Below are 15,543 nucleotides of genomic sequence, written 5' to 3' on the forward strand. Positions count from 1 at the left end.
TCGCTCTCAGTATTTGGAAGCCACTCACCTTGGGCCACTTGTCTGTGCCAACTTTGGTATCGTAGCGAGTTTTTCCACCTTTGGCGTCAGTAAATTCCAGGTAATCGTACCTATGAAGATGTGTTTGTGCAGCATTAAAAGAACAGAATTTCTCTAACCGGTGAGTTCTGGCAACTTTTGGGGGGCCTGACTGGGACAGCTCAGATGCACAGCTAGGCACTGAAGAGACGTGCAGAACAATCCTGAAGGTGTAGGATTGAGGGGGCGCCCCTGCCTAGCTAGACCTTCCCAGGAATGTAAGGGGCTGGGCTAACAGATGTATGAGTGAGCCTTCAGCAATGGGGCGAAAAGAGAGGTGCTAACATGGAAGTCACACCCAAGATGAAAACTGCTGCAAGGTTACCTCCTCTCCGTTTCACATCTTTCATCAAACTCCACCTCGAAGTAAGTTGCCCCTGGACAAAGGAAGACGGTGACATCGTGGCAGTTGTTTTCGTAGTTATGTGGGGATTCTGCAGCCCATGTCCGAAGCACCACCGGCTGCTCCTGCTGCCAACTCTCCATGCCCACCTGGCACAAATAATAATAATAATAATAATAATAATAATAATAATAATAATAATAAACCATTATAAAAGGAGCCAAGAGCGGTTCGGCTCCCCAGATGCCAATCCAGGAAAAGGAAGCCCTGAAATAACCAGGTGTCTGGTGCATATCTGGAAGCTTAATCCAGAGGTAAATGGACAACATGAAAACTGGTCTCTCTAAAGTGTTTTTGACATGGATGTTGGCTAGGATTTCAATAGCCTAAAAAGGAAGAACACTGAAAATAATCTGCATTTGCCTGTGGGGTATAAGAAACTATGGACATTGGGTATTGCAGGGGAAAATTACGCACATAAACTGAAGTGTTTCCTGGGGGAAGGAGGATCCAAAATATTACTATGCCATCTCGTGGGGTTTTATTTCTGAAGCTTCAGACTCAGGTGCTCAATATTCACTACCCACGCCGGCTTGGGAAATATGGATGTCTTGGTTTGTACTGGTGTGTTACCACTTCCCTTTCTGACTGTTCACTGCTTGTTTGCTTTGTATACAGCATGATCTAATACCCTACCTACTGCAGTCTGGGGCTGTAAATAATGTCAATTAAGAGAAGAAAAGAAAAACACTGAACGACTGGGTCCCTTGGTAGCACTAGGCAGGCCTACCTAGATAGGTATTTCTAAGCATGGTATCTGCATGCGCCAGGACTTGAAGGCCTCAGATTCTACAGCAGTGTTAGCATTACTCAGACTTGGGCCCCTTTGTCAACACCCATCTTTTGCATGACTTAACAGAGCAAGAGTCCATTCTCATTTCATTCTTATCCTACTTTAAACAGAAAACGCACTCGACGTGGTTAACAGCAGAGTTAATATTGTGCACTGAAAGCATTAGCACCTTTCCCAAGGCTACCTTATTTGGGCCTTCTCCTGGCTCTGCAGACAGGTCATTCAGTAGCTTTGTCAAAATGCTGACATCCTGCAGGAGGGTACGATGTGGAATGTCTAAAGTGCAGAAGTCCTGCAAGAAGGTCATCTGGGGAAGGACAAAAGGTGCCCTGTTAGAATTACAGGTTGTCTTTTTTAAATATATCAAGAAAACCCACCCACAGCTGTCGTAAGCATCCCATAAGTTCACTCACCAGCTGGCGGGCTACCATGGAAAAGACAGAGTTGCTCAGTTTTTCCACTATCGTTCTCCCACTGTGTTGGGACAGGAGCGACTCTAAAATTGTCCTGATGCTCCGCAGGAACTGCTGCACATCTAGACAGGAAAGAGCAAAAGATGGCTTACTAAACGATGCGGAGTAGCCTTCCCCAACGTGTTGCTCTCCAGGTGTTTTGAAGTACAATTCCCATCAGCACGTTTGGGACTTTTTATAGAAAAGGTAAGTTAAGAGACCGCTCCTGGTCAGATACTTACATTTTGTAAGGATTTCTACGGCAAGGCTCTTGGGTGCTGCATCACTGCCCTTAAGTTGCAAGTAGCACCAGGAAAGGAGGCTGCCCTGGACAGACCAGAATAAGGACGAGAGCACAGGACCCGTGTCTTGCTGGGCAACACCCATCATCAACATTTCGCACTGCAGAATGCAAAAAGTTTCATGTTGTCAGAAATGCTGGCCTTAAGTGACTTAAAACAGGGTGGTTAAGCTTTTGCAGACTGGGCAGCCTTTGGGGGGGCCATACGTCAGTGGTGGGTAAGAGCAACCCACACCATTTTTACCTTTGCACAGTAGGCTGGTTTACACACACACACCTCTCTCTTTCCTTGATGCTCTCTATCCTCCATTCAGGCAAACAAGAGGCATTCTCAGAGGTCAAAGACATATTTCAGCCAGGCACAAACACTCAAGGCAGGTGGCGGGCCTTGGGAAGTGTCCCAAAGGCTAGATAGGGAGGCTTGATGACCAGGGATGGGAGAGAAGATGGGTGCATTTTGGTCCCCGGGTCCAAGGTTTCCCACTTCCCTAACACACTGTTTTAATTACCCTGCTTTTCTATTATTTGTTTAGGTGTTTGCCTGTTGGTTTTTGGATTTCTTTTCTTTTAAGACTTGGGCTTGCCCAAACTGTTGTAAACTGGGGATGAGGGTGTTCAGCAAACTGCCTTGGTAGCTGTTATGGCTGGGGAAAGGCAGTTTATAAAGAAAAAGAACAGCAGTGATGTACAGTGGTACCTCGGGTTAAGTACTTAATTCGTTCCGGAGGTCTGTTCTTAACCTGAAACTGTTCTTAACCTGAAGCACCACTTTAGCTAATGGGGCCTCCTGCTGCCGCCGCGCCACCAGAGCATGATTTCTGTTCTCATCCTGAAGCAAAGTTCTTAACCTGAAGCACTATTTCTGGGTTAGCGGAGTCTGTAACCTGAAGCGTATGTAACCTGAAGTGTATGTAACCCGAGTTACCACTGTATTGCCATAATAGGTAGAAACCAAAAGGAAGACACTGGATATGGCGGGGTGGGGGGGAGATAAGAAAAATAATAAATTAACAGGTGAGGAATGATCTTAATAAAACATTAACAGCTGTTTAGGCTGTAAGTGTCAAGGTGCAGCTAATGCAAAGCCACCTATTTACAGACTTAAGAAGTTACCCAATAACTTGGGTAAATAGTTGAAATAGATGAATAGATGAAATAGTAAATAGATGAAATAGCGAAAGAATGTTGCCTCAGTAGAGTGAGGAAAATTCTCAGGGATGATTCACACCCTGGCCGGCACTTTCTTGATCTCCTGCCCTCAGACAGAAGATATAGAAGCATGATTAGTTGCACCAACAGGGTAAAGAACAGCTTCTATCCGTGGGCTGTTAGGCTGCTGAATGAAAAGGTAACAACAGGGCAACTGACTTTCGGATTTGGTGGTGGGTGTGCGTCAGTAAACGAGGGGAATTAAGACTAGGAGAGCTGAGTGGGGGGTGCTCGTGTAATCTCACCGTATACAAGTTGCACAAGTGACAATAAAGTATTTCAATTCAATGCTAAATTGATCCATCTCACTCAGTACTGTCAACAATGAATAGCAAGGGAGATTCCCAACTCTGCCTGGAGATGCTGGGGAATGAATCAGTGACATTCTGCATGCAAAGCAGGTGCTCTACCGCTCAGCTACGACCCTTGCCTGTAATTTATCCAGTCCTGAGGACTTTGCTGATAAATAAAAGGTTAGCCGTTCCACATGCAAGAACTACCCCAAAGACCAACTGGAAGCACTACCTCTCTCGATGTCACTGCCAGGAGCGTTTCTGTCACCGCAAGCACTTTATCCACATCAACATCTGCAGAAGGTCCTTTGTCTGGCAACAAGAGGAGCCCACCTGGATCCTGGTCACTGTCAAAGAACAGACATTTTCACAGCATGGCTCTTAAAGGCACCCCAGACGCAACCATTCCAGACTGCAGAATCCATCCGCTTCAATATCCCAACCTTCAAGCAGAGCAAATGTCATCTCCCTAACCCACACTCCTTATGGTTGCAGATATCAGGGTCGTACCCAGCTAACTTCTCCTCACTACAGATCCACAGCAATTAGCGCCCCTTAATTTAACTGCTTCCACTCTCCTTCTTTAGAAAGAAAACGGGAACATTAAATTATTAGTAAAACTAACTTGTTTCTCCAGAAACTACTCAAGGAAACAGATCTTTAAAATGGACACCGCTTACATTGTTTGATTATTCATTTGTTAAATTAGTATCCCACCTTTTTTCAAAGAAGCTCAAGGGGGTGTACATGGTTCTTCCACTCATTTAATCCCAACAACAACCCTGTGAGGTTGGCTAGGCTGAGAGGCAGGGAATGTCCTCCAAGGTCACACCCAGAGAGCTTCATGGCCAGGTGGGGGACTTGAACCTGGGTCTCTCAGGTCATATAATCTGACACCCTAACCAGTGGAATTTGAAATTTCAAAATAAAATACAACTATTGGGGGCGGGGGTATTCAGAGTTGATGTACTAAAATAAGTAAATTCACTTCAGTTATTTAACCACTGATTTCAGTTAGCCTCCTCTGAGTATGATACTGGATATCACCCAGTCTCTTTTTTCCCTATCCTGCAACTATTAAGCTGGTTTTCTTAAAATCAAATAACTGTTGTCTAATATGAGTACAGTGCTACCTTGGTACTTGAACTTAATCCATTCCGGGAGTCCGAAACTGTTCAAAAACCAAGGCACATCTTCTGATTGGCTGCAGGAGCTTCCTGCACTCAAGCAGAAGCCGTGTCAGATGTTCAGCTTCCAAAAAGCGTTCGCAAACCAGAACACTTACTTCCGGGTTTGCAGTGTTTGGGAGCTGAATTGTTCAACCACTAAGGCATTCGGGAACCAAGATACCACTGTACTGGCAAAATTTTCAATTTCTCCCATGCCATTTGTTCTCAATTCTAAGGCCTTTTTTTGTCTATTACTTTACAATCATCTCTGAAGCAGTGATTGATTCTAAAGACCTCAGTGGGACTTACTCCCAGGTAAGCGTGTATCAGATTGCAGCCAAAGTTGCTTACCTGAAATATGCACAGAGGGATTTGAAAGTAAGATGGACAGATGCCTTGTGTTCCTGCTCTGTTATGTTTTTCTGGAAAAAATAAAAAGCATGATTTTTTTAAAAAAAGCTCACACATTTCCCCCTCATGTAAAATATGTTACGGGTGGGGTAAGGTTTGTGGCAGCATGACATTTTGATAGCCTGTATCAGAAAGTGATCGGAGAGTTCGACGTAAACTGAGAAAACATGAGTTTAAATGCTAACCAGCCACGATGCTCTCCAAGGCCGCATTTCTATATACACAACATTGAAACAAGTGCCACTAAACTCTGCAGGACTTATTTCTTAGCAGATTATGCAGATGTCAAGAGTTCTGAATGACAGTGCTGCACTCTGGGCCTAACCCACCTCACAAGATTGTTGTGTGGATATAAAGTAACGGGGAGGTGATCCTTGCAGTGTGGGGAGGATAAAAATGTAGTCAGCTTGCTAGAGGTGGCCCACAGGGGTTTTGCAAAGAGAAAGCAAAAGCTAAGGGTCTGTACTAAGATACTAAGATTTCTATGTCCACAACATACCAACATTGCAAAAAGCTGCTCCCGCCGGGTGTGTCTGTGGGGGAAAAAGATGGCTGCTCCGTTCAGCAATGTGTTATTCACTTCCTGCTTCAAGGTCTTCAGTGATGGGGACTCGCTGTCGCTGTCTACAACTGCTCGTAAAAAAATGCAAAGAGAGATTTCTGTTTAACTGAGAGCAACCTGAATCTCATTTCCTTACCTGCATTCCTAAGCTTTTGCATGAAATTCCAATGCCACCCGGCAATTTACAGTGGCTGGGCTCTACCACCAGGCTATGCTACCCCCCCCTTTATTAATGGAAAAGATGGGTTTTAAGGCAACGGGGTGGTGAGTTGAAGTGAGGAGATCACCTTCACACAGATGCTTGTAGAGTTCCTCTGCTGCTTCTGCGCTGTCAGACGTTTTGCTCTGAGCAGCTTCCTGAGTCTTTGCAGCATTGTTATCCGATGTGAGCACTGAAAAGCAGCTCTGGAGAAGCCGCAGCAACATGGCTTGGGCATCAATGCACTCTTCTCTTGAGCTAGGGTGGGAGGAAAGGTCACAACCCTGATGTAGTAAAAATCCATTCATAAACCCGTGTGCAACACTGTCATGAACGACCAATTGGAGGCAAGCAAAATAATGTGATTCTCATCCCATCCTGAGTGGGTTTCAATGCAGGAGCAAGATAGGTAGAAGCAAGCTCTACACTAAACTTCGCCAACCGGGCTGGGGTGGACATGTCTCAGATGTTTTGAACAACTCCCATCAGCCCCCAGACAGCAAAGTTACGGCTTGCACTCTCCCTAGCCCTCCAGATGTCTGTGGACAGCTTCCCCCAAGAGCCCATCAAGATGTTTAAAGCTGAATAAATGCCTCCATATTGCATTGCTAAGAGAGTCAAATGCCTCCAGAGGGTGCTATCACTAAATCCATTGATGGAAGAAGACTACCAAAAGGCTCCCCACCTGCACTCAATACACAGAGTCCTAGAACTGCAAAGTTGGAAGGGACCCCAAGGGCCATCTAGTCCAAGCCTCTGCTATGCAGGAGCCACACCTAACAGGTGGCCATCCAACCTCTGCTTGATCCTGACTTGTTTTTAGGAGGTAATTTACCGTATTTTTCGCTCTATAACACGCACCCGACCATAACACGCACATAGTTTTTAAAGGAGGAAAACAAGAAAAAAAATATTCTAAACGAAACAGTGGATGTATGATTTTTGTGGTTCATGCTGTGGCCACAGACACGTGATCTGACGGTGAGTTTGGGGTAGCCCAATGCAAAAATCCTGAGGATCCATGTGGATCCATGCTTTGTAACCACGTTTTTGCACCACTGCGGCCCCAGGCAACAGTGGGTGTGTGATTTTTTTTGGTGCAAGCTGTAGCCATGGACATGCTATGTGATCTGATGGTGAATTTGGGGTGACCCAGTGCAAAAATCCTGAGGATCCATGTGGACCAGGCTCTCTGTCCCTCTCTTCTCTCCACTCAGTGGCTCTTCTCCCGCTTTGCTGTTTCAAAGTGACTAAAAAGCGAGCCTCGGAGGAGGGAAGGAAGGGGAACCATGGATCCTCTGCTCACGACTGCAGCAGATCCCCCGCCATCTGTAGGCATTCGCTCCATAACATGCACAGACATTTCCCCTTACTTTCTAGGGGGGAAAAAGTGAGTGTTATGGAGCAAAAAATACGGTAATTATTGTCTGGTTTCATACCAATGCTATATATTTGATGTTAGCCGCCCTGAGCCCAGTCTCAGCCGGGGAGGTTTATTTATTTTTATTTATTTATTTAAAAACCTCCAAGGACAGAGAGTGCTCCACCTTCTGTCATGCAGCTCTTACTGTCAAGGAAGTTCCTTCCAGCTCCACAATTCTACGATTCTATGAAAGTTCCTCCAAATGTTTAGTTGGAATCCCCTTCCTTGTCATTCGAATCCATTGGTTCGGGTCTTCTCCTCTGGAGCAGGAGAAAACAAGCTTGCTCCATCTTCCATGTGAAAGCGTCTCAGGTATTTAAAGATGGCTCTCACATCATCTATCAAGTCCCCAATTCTCCAGGCTAAACAACCCCCTCAACTATTACACATAAGGCCAAATTTTCAGACCCTTTATCATCTTGATCTTCCTGCCTCTGCACACACTCCAGCTGCGGTGCCCAGAACTGGCCAGTTTCCGTAAGATTCATATCAGTACGTGTGTACAGTGTAAACTACAGTACGTACCAGGCTTCTATTCAAAAGCAGCATTGAGTCTGTTGGTAACTTATTACTCTCTATTACTCTGTTCCTTCACCATAACTAGCACTATGCCTGCTAGTTTCTATATGGATGCATCTGGTGAGACCTAATGCTAAGCACCAGGGCCTGGAATAATGAGTTTGGTTGTACAAGCCACACAGGCAGACAATGACCGAAGCTTCAGGCCATCACCAATACACGCCACAGCATCAAAGACTCAGCGTTCAACCAGCTTCATTTACCGTATTTTTCGCTCTATAAGACGCACCAGACCATAAGACGCACCTAGTTTTTGGAGGAGGAAAACAAGAAAAAAAATATATTCTGAATCTCAGAAGCCAAAACAGCAAGAGGGATCACTGTGCAGCAAAAGCAGCAATCCCGCTTCTGGGATAGCTGCGCAGCCTGCATTCGCTCACACATTTCCCCTTACTTTTTAGGAGGGAAAAAGTGAGTCTTATAGAGCAAAAAATACGGTACTTTCAACTAGTTGTAAATGATGGGAGAGGGACTTACTTTTGGTGAAGTTTACTATAGAAATTCCAGAAAAGCTTTAAATCCAGGCCCGCAAAGTCGAGGTATGACCTGTAGCGCAGACCGCTTGCCTTCTTCTGAACCTAGAAATAAAATAATTATATTTTTTTAAAGCTGGAAAAAGAAATAAATTCATGGAGGATAAGGAACAACGATGTGAATTTCCTCCCAAAAAAATCTGCACTGGAAAGCTTTCTGGGGGGCAGGGGGGAAAGCATGATAATTTTCAGTTTGCATTAGATATCTTTCTGATGCCTTAAAGATCCCCAATTTTGGGAGGCAAACAAGCACAAGTGCAACTTGGAGCGACTGCTGTGGCCAGCACCTCAAGCCTAATTTCAGAGGGAGGGAATAGAAATTTGAAGGTCTGGGGGGAAATTGGAAATGCTTTCAGAGGAGATTCCCAAATGTTCTCCATGTTTTCCTAGCTTTTCACATATCTGATGGGGGAAGGAGACTGCTTGCAGGCATCATGGCAGACATCTATATGAGCACTGCTGGCCAGGCTTGCCCTAGAGAATAACTTAATTTAGCCTTTAGAATACGGTCCAGCCTATGGAGAGAAGAGGCAGCAGCAGGCAGCGTAAAACCTACCAAATCCTGTGCAAGCTGCTGGATGAAGCACAGAGTCTTCAGCAGGAGTGTCATCCCACAAACGACGTCACCGCTGGGCTTGCCGCACTCCAGGCAACACTTGCTTCTGTTGGGCTCTGAAGACATGGACCGGAGGTAGCCGAAGACGCTCAAGCCTTGCACCCCGAGCCTCTCGGCTTTGTCTTGCCTTGTGCACAAGAACTTCACCATCAGATACTGAAAACGGGGAAGGGACATCATGACCAAATCATTCTTTTTTAAAATTAAAAGTGCCAACCCTGGCAACTATGCACCTTGTGTCCGAAGTTAAAAGATACAAAAGTTGGGACTGCAAGATGAATGTAGACAGCTGCCATTATGCAGACATACTGTCATGTGCTCACTTCACCCCCTGCCCACCAGAAGACTAGCCATGAGGGAGTGCGGCCTGTGAGGGCTGGAAAAGGTTCCCCCCCCCACACACCCCTGCTATATGGTCATGACTGGAGGAACTGGGCTGAAGTTTTACCTTGGAAATTCTGCACTGCTGCATTTTGACTTCCATTTCATCCCATTCCTCTTCCATTTCAAACCAGCCAACGGGATCCTCCTCTCCCAGTTCGTCTCGTGGAGTGCTGCTCCTACAAGTGTTTAATTTGATTTTTTTACATATATATATATACAGTGGTACCTTGGTTTTCAAATGTCATCTGTTCCAGAAGACCGTTCGACTTCCGAAACGTTCGAAAACCGAAAACTCAATACGAAATCCTCAAAACACACAGAAAACTCAAACAGGAAGCCAGCTTGGAAGTTCAACTTCCAAGGCACATTCGAAAACGGAAGCATCTACTTCCTGGTTTTTGACAATTGAGTTCCGAAACGTTCATCAACAGAGACATTCGGAAACCGAGGTACCTGTGTGTGTGTGTGTGTGTGTTTGTGTGTGCGTAACAAAATTGTATTAAATTAATTTGTAACAATTTGGAAAATTTATAATAAGAATTTTAAAAGAAACAGGCCACTGGGGTTGTGGGTTCGGATCCTGAGCATTATCAAGCCAAAGAAAGCTGTTGCGGTTTGAGTTTCAAGGTTGGGTAATAGACCAATATCGGAGTATACACAGAAAAATTCAGGTTCAACCATTTGCACCGTCAGTTAAAAGAATCAGGTGGCAGCTGATAGGCTGTATTTACCTGGCTTTTAAGAAGTGCCGGAAATCTTCTAGCTTCCATCTGTCATAGCTCTCGAATCTCTTGAAGTGCTCCTCTGCGTGAAATTTCTCTGAAGCGGAGTTGTAAGCAAACACCAACCCACACCGGGCCCCAATCGCTCCCCTCCGCACCTAGGAGAATAATGAAGCTCTAACCATGTATAGAGAAAGCAATTTCATTCATGCCCGGAAAGCTGAACAGAAGACCCTTACCTTTATTCTGATTTGTGTGACCTGAAAGGCTGATTCAGTTCCGGTCGAAAGAATGACACTGGCCTGTCTCTTTCCAGTCTCAGTAAGGAAACCTTTGAACAAAACAGCGAGACTTGAAATTTATGGAGAATGTTCAGGACGATGCATGTTTGGGCTCTGGATTGAGCCAACCAGGGGAGGCGGCCTAACACTGGTGCACCGTTTGGTTACAACAAGGAATGTGTCTGGAAGCACCTTTCTGCCCAACCACCCCCCTGCCTGAAGTAGTGGTGGTCTATCCCTGTTGATACCTGTCTCTACCAATTCATCATGTCACACACTGGATGAAGGTTTTCAAACAGACTCACCGAACCTGCATGTACCTGCTTCACTATCCAACTGAGGATTTTAAGTGAGCTCCCGGTTTTATCCCTCAATGCCCAGGTAGTAGCCATGCCTTTGCCCAGTGTGTCAGTTGGACACATTTCAGGAGGGGCCACATCTGGTCATGATTACACATGCCCCAATTACACTGAGACTGGATTACTTCCACTCATTCAGAACTCCATGGTGAGATTGCTTACTGGGCCCAGGGATTTGCAGCAGGTGATTTCTCTTTTCTACTTGCTGCAATGACCTCCGGCTTATTTCCAGGCTCAATTAATGCCCCAAATGGCATGGGATGCCTAAAAAGGAACAGGTCCTACCACAAGCCTGTCTGTTCTCGTGAGACGCCCTGTTGTAAATTCTGTCGCCATCAGGAATTCAACTGGCAAATGACTTGCTATATGAGTTTTCTATATTCTTGCACCTAGAGTGTAAAACATTTTGCCCTGCTCCCCCTTCAGATGCTGTGCATCTGCTTTTCTGCCCAATTCCCTGCTGCCAGGCTGCTTTATACTATCTGTTATCTCCTGCTATGCGTAAGTTAGTTTGTTTTAAATTGTTACTGTCTAGTTTCTTATGTAAGCTACCTTCCATACCTCCATTTGAGGAAGAAAAGGAAGGTACAAAAGGCAAGATAAAATGTAAGAAATACGTGATTGGAATTAACACGAGCCCTTACCATCCCCTGTCCATGGCTCTATAAGGAGATTTTCAGGACCTGATTTGTCTTCCTTTCCTTTGACATCACAGGCCTGCAGCGTCAGCCTCAGGGGAGTTCCTGGAGACGGCAACAGACAAGTCTGTCAACAACACAGAGAAGCAGCCCACTCATGGCATCCCCTATACTTTTCCATTTGAGGATGGGATTAGGAAACATAGTGCTCCTCTGTGAATATACAGTTTAAAGAAGGAACACACTAATAACCCCACAAAGGTGATTCTTTTAAAACACAAAATCTTCAACGTGTTTCAGTTGAAGGAAGCAAACATTCCCAGTTTCTGGTTTTCTTAGCTTCAAAGAAAAGCAGAGGACAACTGCTAGAAGTTTGAAACAGTTACCAAACCCGTTATCAAGCCTAAGAACCTAAGAGCCTGCTGGATCGGGTCAATAGCCCATCTAGCCTAGCATCTTCTCCTCACAGTGGCCAACTGGATAGTCAGGATCTGAGTGCAAGAGCCCTTTCCTCTTCTGTGGCTTCCAGGTGTTGGTGTTCAGAAGCATTGCTGCCTCCAGCCATGATGGAAGGAACTGGGAGCCTTGGGTGACTGAATTATCTGAGCCACTTCTTTTGGCAGGATGGCACTGATTACTGGCTTAGCACAGGTTGGCAGGGACATTCTGGGGACTTGATGCCATGGCCCAGAGAGGTTCATGGAATCATAGAATTGTAGAGTTGGAAGGGGCCCCGAGGGTCATCTAGCATCCTGTTCTCACAGTGGCCACCCAGCTACCTATAGGAAACCTACAAGCTGGACCAGAACACAAGAGCCCTCTCCCCTCTTGGGGCTTCCAGCAGTCAATATTCAGAAGCATTACTGCCTCCGAAATACGAGGCGGAAAATAGATGACATAGCTAGTGGTTATAGACAGGCTTATTCTTCATGAATTTGTCCAGTTCTCTTTGAAAGCCATCCAAGTTGGTGGCCATCCCTGCCTCTTGTGGGAGTGTAAAGAAGTACCTTCTTTTACCTGTCTTGAGTTTCTAGGCTTTCTGTAACCACTTTTTCAATGCCTTGCATGGGTTTAGAAACAACTATATGAACATTCCAGCCATTATTCCCCACATTCCCCAGCCATTATTTACCATATTTGTACAGCAAGTTTTGCCTGACCGTGGCCATGGAGACGATGAGTGAGGCAGCCTTGTAAGGCGTTTCCAGGTGGTCGGCGATCGTGCAAAGCGAACTCAGCACTTTGCCAATGCTGCCCCTGGCCAGGGAAAATGCCAGCAGGGTAAGCTCTACTTCTGGGGAGGCACAACGACTGGGAAGAAATGGAAGGAAAACAGGGATTAGACAAGTAGCCTTGGGCTATTGTTTTCTAACCACCATGACATGCTGTAATGCAGGACATGGAGGAAGCACAAGCTACATAAGGAGACTGGAGGAAAAATTCCCAGACTACTCAAAATTGTATCAGCTTCTAAAACCTTTCCCCTTAGTCCTGTGCTTTCTGGTCTGAACTAAAAAGCTGCAGTTTCCACTGCATCACAACACAGTGGGGAAAACTAGGCCATGGGGGTTAATATGGCCCTTCAAGCCTCGCCATCTGGCCCTTGGGACTCTCTCCAGGTCATGCCCACCGCACCTCCCACCAACCCAGTGATTTTGCCTGGCTAGAAAGTGTGTTTGAATTGTGACGATGCCTCTTGCTTGTAAGGATGAAGGATGGAGAGAGGTCTGTCAGTGTGTGTAGAAACCAGCCTACAGAAGTAAAATTTACATTTGTTGCTTTGCACTCTTTTGCCTCTAGTCCTGCCCACCACGGGGATGTGGCCCCCAGAAGGCAATGTGGCCCTCAGGCTGGCCAAAGTTCCTCATCCATGCTCTAGTCCAGGGATTTAACATGGACTTGTTTTTTGTTGAAGCATGGGCTTGGCAGCCATACGTGACAAGGGGCTGCCATGCAGACAAGTGAAATTTGCATGGGTTGCTCCGCCCACTTTTGCCTCTAACCCCACCCACCACTAGCATGCAAGCTTCCAGAAGGAATAAGGCTGAAGAATGGATATTTGCTCCTGGTGTAACACTTATTTGCTGTATTACAGTGGTACCTCGGGTTACAGACGCTTCAGGTTACAGACTCCGCTAATCCAGAAATAGTACCTCGGGTTAAGAACTTTGCTTCAGGATGAGAACAGAAATCGCACGGTGGCAGCGGGAGGCCCTATTAGCTAAAGTGGTATCTCAGGTTAAGAACAGTTTCAGGTTAAGAACGGATTAAGTACTTAACCAGAGGTACCACTGCAATGCTCTATTATGACTGTACCTGGTAATTCCCAGAAGAAAACTGTCCACTTCTTCCAAAACGTTGGGAGATAGGAAGCTTGAGAAGTCTATGGAGCCTGGTGACAAAGAAAGTGGGGGCATGTGCTGCAGGGCCTTCCTGGAGGAAGAAAAAGGAAGAGAGCATCCCATCAGAAACAATGGCAAGCAGGAAGTGCTGCTGGAAGTCCAGTGTGGACAAGGTTGTGACACAGCACATCACGGAGAACAAGAGGCCAACGTGAGCAGCCCAGCTACACCTCTACATGGTTCAGTTACATGTTACATTTTTAAAGCAATGGCCCACTGCTGTTATGGGCTCTTGGATAGAGGAAAAGCAATGCAGAATTCTAAACATATAAATAAAATCAATGACTATGCCTTAATAGTCCTGCCCTTGTCAGAGCTTTGCCTGTGGAAAATCCAGAAGGCTCCCTCCCTCCTCTCCCAGACAGAGACAGAAAAATGGAAGGGACAGGGGAAAACTTTTACACTGCGCTTTGCAGCGAAGAATAGCTCCCAAAGCAGCATACAATTAAAATCCATATGTAAGTGTGTGCTCTCTGTGTGTATATGTTTGTGTGAAGTATTCTGGTCTCATCCTAAGGTAGCCAGCAGCCTTTTACCCTACTCCAAGGGAGAACAGTGGGAAAACAGCAAATCGCACCCTTTGCTCCTGAGACTAAAAGGAAATGGGAGTGGGGGCGGGGAGGATATGTACCTAGTTTTACAACAAATTTTAAGCTGCTGTTTCTAAAGCTGTGCATAAGAGACTCTTACACACAAAAATACAACAAAATGGAGGGATTTTTTAAAAAAAAATGTAACAAAACTCATCCCCCTCCAAGGCAGAAACACAAATTATCAGTTGTATGCAATGCTAGTCCAACTCAGAGTAGACCCACTGAAAATAATGAACACTACTAACTTGGGTCCATCCATTCAAATTAAGTCTACTCGGGGTTAAACATAGTTGGATACAACCCTGTAACGTGAAAGGTTGATTTGGTGTGTCCTCTCCCCCCACCCTTGTTCTTGTAAATGCAGTAGTTTAGCTGTTTTTAATTCTGAATTTTAAAATTTTAGTAACCCACCCTGGCCAGATATAAGCACTGGTGTACACTCATAAGAAGGAAAAATGCAGATGGTAATGTAGCTAAGTAGAAAAAGGAAGGAGAACTACTCACTGAGTATTTTGCAGGATGGCATGAACAATCGCAGGGTTGGTGTCCATGGACGCTGTGATCAGAGAGGTCAAAAGGGACCAGTACCAGATCGCCGAAGCATCGCAGACTGAGACACCTCCCTTCTTCACTCTTTGGTAGCCGATAGCCCTGAGCCCGTGGATTCTGGTGTCGCACCCATCACTAAGGCAGCGCTTGATATTTATCTGTACATCTGTCAAAAGCATCAAACAAATAATTTCTTCCAGCCATGGGCCAATTTTGTTTTTTGTTTTTAATGAAGTTCTATAGCTCAAAGTGAAGCTGCTGATTGTCCAATAACGTTTAAGAACAGCTAACATCACAAAACATGCTATATACGTGTATAGCAGGCATAGGCAAACATGGCCCTCCAGATGTTTTGGGACTACAACTCCCATGATCCCTAGCTAACAGGACCAGTGGTCAGAGATGATGGGAACTGTAGTCCCAAAACATCTGGAGGGCTGAGTTTGCCTATGCCTGGTGTAGTGGAACATCCTTCGCTGTACATTACCACCCGAACCCCTTTGAGTTATATTCCAAAAGCATTCTCTCCTGCAGCCTAGAAAATGACTGCTTATTCAGAGTACAATACCATGAATCAATAAACTCCTAGGTCTA

At 45.4% G+C, this 15,543-nt stretch overlaps 1 protein-coding gene across 2 annotated transcripts in view; it reads right to left on the minus strand.

The window, feature by feature from the left end:
- The window catches only part of ZZEF1 (zinc finger ZZ-type and EF-hand domain containing 1), a 78,247-nt gene that overhangs the window by 47,081 nt on the left and 15,623 nt on the right, over positions 1–15,543 (minus strand). For both annotated transcript variants that reach the window (XM_079955332.1, XM_079955333.1), the window contains exons 6-23: positions 14,905–15,115; positions 13,722–13,838; positions 12,538–12,716; positions 11,412–11,510; positions 10,367–10,458; positions 10,137–10,285; positions 9,470–9,581; positions 8,962–9,177; positions 8,350–8,450; positions 5,959–6,128; positions 5,609–5,739; positions 5,050–5,120; positions 3,762–3,876; positions 1,969–2,128; positions 1,688–1,809; positions 1,459–1,581; positions 404–570; positions 29–110 (exon numbers count right to left, since the gene is read on the minus strand). In XM_079955332.1, coding sequence (XP_079811458.1) covers positions 29–110; positions 404–570; positions 1,459–1,581; positions 1,688–1,809; positions 1,969–2,128; positions 3,762–3,876; positions 5,050–5,120; positions 5,609–5,739; positions 5,959–6,128; positions 8,350–8,450; positions 8,962–9,177; positions 9,470–9,581; positions 10,137–10,285; positions 10,367–10,458; positions 11,412–11,510; positions 12,538–12,716; positions 13,722–13,838; positions 14,905–15,115 — 2,417 coding nt within the window. The remainder of the gene's footprint in view (positions 1–28; positions 111–403; positions 571–1,458; positions 1,582–1,687; positions 1,810–1,968; positions 2,129–3,761; positions 3,877–5,049; positions 5,121–5,608; positions 5,740–5,958; positions 6,129–8,349; positions 8,451–8,961; positions 9,178–9,469; positions 9,582–10,136; positions 10,286–10,366; positions 10,459–11,411; positions 11,511–12,537; positions 12,717–13,721; positions 13,839–14,904; positions 15,116–15,543) is intronic.

Source organism: Podarcis cretensis (assembly GCF_951804945.1).
Source record: "Podarcis cretensis genome assembly, chromosome: 15".
In the NCBI taxonomy this organism is placed as follows: Eukaryota; Metazoa; Chordata; class Lepidosauria; order Squamata; family Lacertidae; genus Podarcis; species Podarcis cretensis.